The sequence below is a fragment of the Elephantulus edwardii genome, unplaced genomic scaffold (assembly GCF_000299155.1).
Source record: "Elephantulus edwardii isolate Elephantulus edwardi_28Jun2011 unplaced genomic scaffold, EleEdw1.0 scaffold00029, whole genome shotgun sequence".
Lineage (NCBI taxonomy): Eukaryota > Metazoa > Chordata > Mammalia > Macroscelidea > Macroscelididae > Elephantulus > Elephantulus edwardii.
The window spans coordinates 1459733-1460862 of NW_006399779.1; the positions used below are offsets into that span (position 1 = coordinate 1459733).

At 31.5% G+C, this 1130-nt stretch overlaps 1 protein-coding gene across 1 annotated transcript in view; it reads left to right on the top strand.

Moving 5' to 3' along the window:
* Positions 1-1130, top strand: part of LOC102866288 (leucine zipper protein 2-like) — a 675146-nt gene that overhangs the window by 668990 nt on the left and 5026 nt on the right. The window contains 1 exon segment of the mRNA XM_006883771.1: positions 536-613. Coding sequence (XP_006883833.1) covers positions 536-613 — 78 coding nt within the window.

The window sequence follows — 1130 nt, forward strand, 5'->3', positions numbered from 1 at the left end:
AGCTTCACACTCAAAATAATTATTATGCTAAACAATCTGCTGACTTTCATCACCTTCAAAACTTCTAAGACTAAGAAATGAGATGGTCTTATAAGTGAACTGTAACATTTTATTTCCAGAAATATCATTTATTTAAGATACTGAGAATGAAAAAAATTTAAAAAAAAAGATACTGAGAATGAGTTTTGCAAGATATATTGATTGCTACCATTTTTACATTGCTTCTGGTTTCATATATCCAATGTTACTGAAGGCATACAGATTGTTGATATATTTTACTGCTTAGAGCCAAGATGAGCAAAAGATTCTGAGTTTTTATAATCCTTTATCTTTCTTTATATAAATTTTTATACAGATGAATAACTTAGTAACTGTTTGTTACAGAACCACTAAAAGCCACCATGAGTAACTGATCTCTTTTTGAAGATTCCATTCACAGTGTGAGAATATTATCTCAAAGTAATAAAACTTTCTCAATGAGAAGAATTCAAGAGCTTGATTTTTCATGAACTTATTTTGCTTTCTCCCTTTACAGGAGGGCAAAGCTTGCTCATTGAAGCACAAAGAAAGACCTCCAAGCAACACAACTGCAAACGCCAAGACTTCCTCACAGGTATTTTAGTTTTGTTCTGATTATTCCAGAAAGCGCTTCTTGCTCCACTAGTTTCAGTGCTTTTATTTTAAGAATTAGGTGGAGAAGAACAGTTGCTGGTTCACGAGAGTTCTTTTCATCTGGCATCTCTAGAGAGTGCCACATCTACTCTGCCTGGCACTATAGTGCTGCTGAGTTCAAGACTGGTAGAAACCACCTAAAAAAATTTTTAAAAAATCAACAAAAAACCCTGACCAATATTAGAGGGGAAAGTAATATAAATTTATTATATAGCAAGGACAATTTACAGACTTTGTGAAACGTACGTTACACAAAGTCTGTACAAAAAAAAAGTCGAAAAAGTACAAATTCCTTGAATAACAACATCAAATAAATATATATCAGAAACCTCATTCTGGGATTCTAATCATATTTTTCTATATTTTATCAAAAGTGTTATATCATGAAAATTTTAATGTTTCTTAAAAACAGAATTTCTAAACCTTTTAATTGTTGAGTTGTTGCTGTGTGCTGTTGA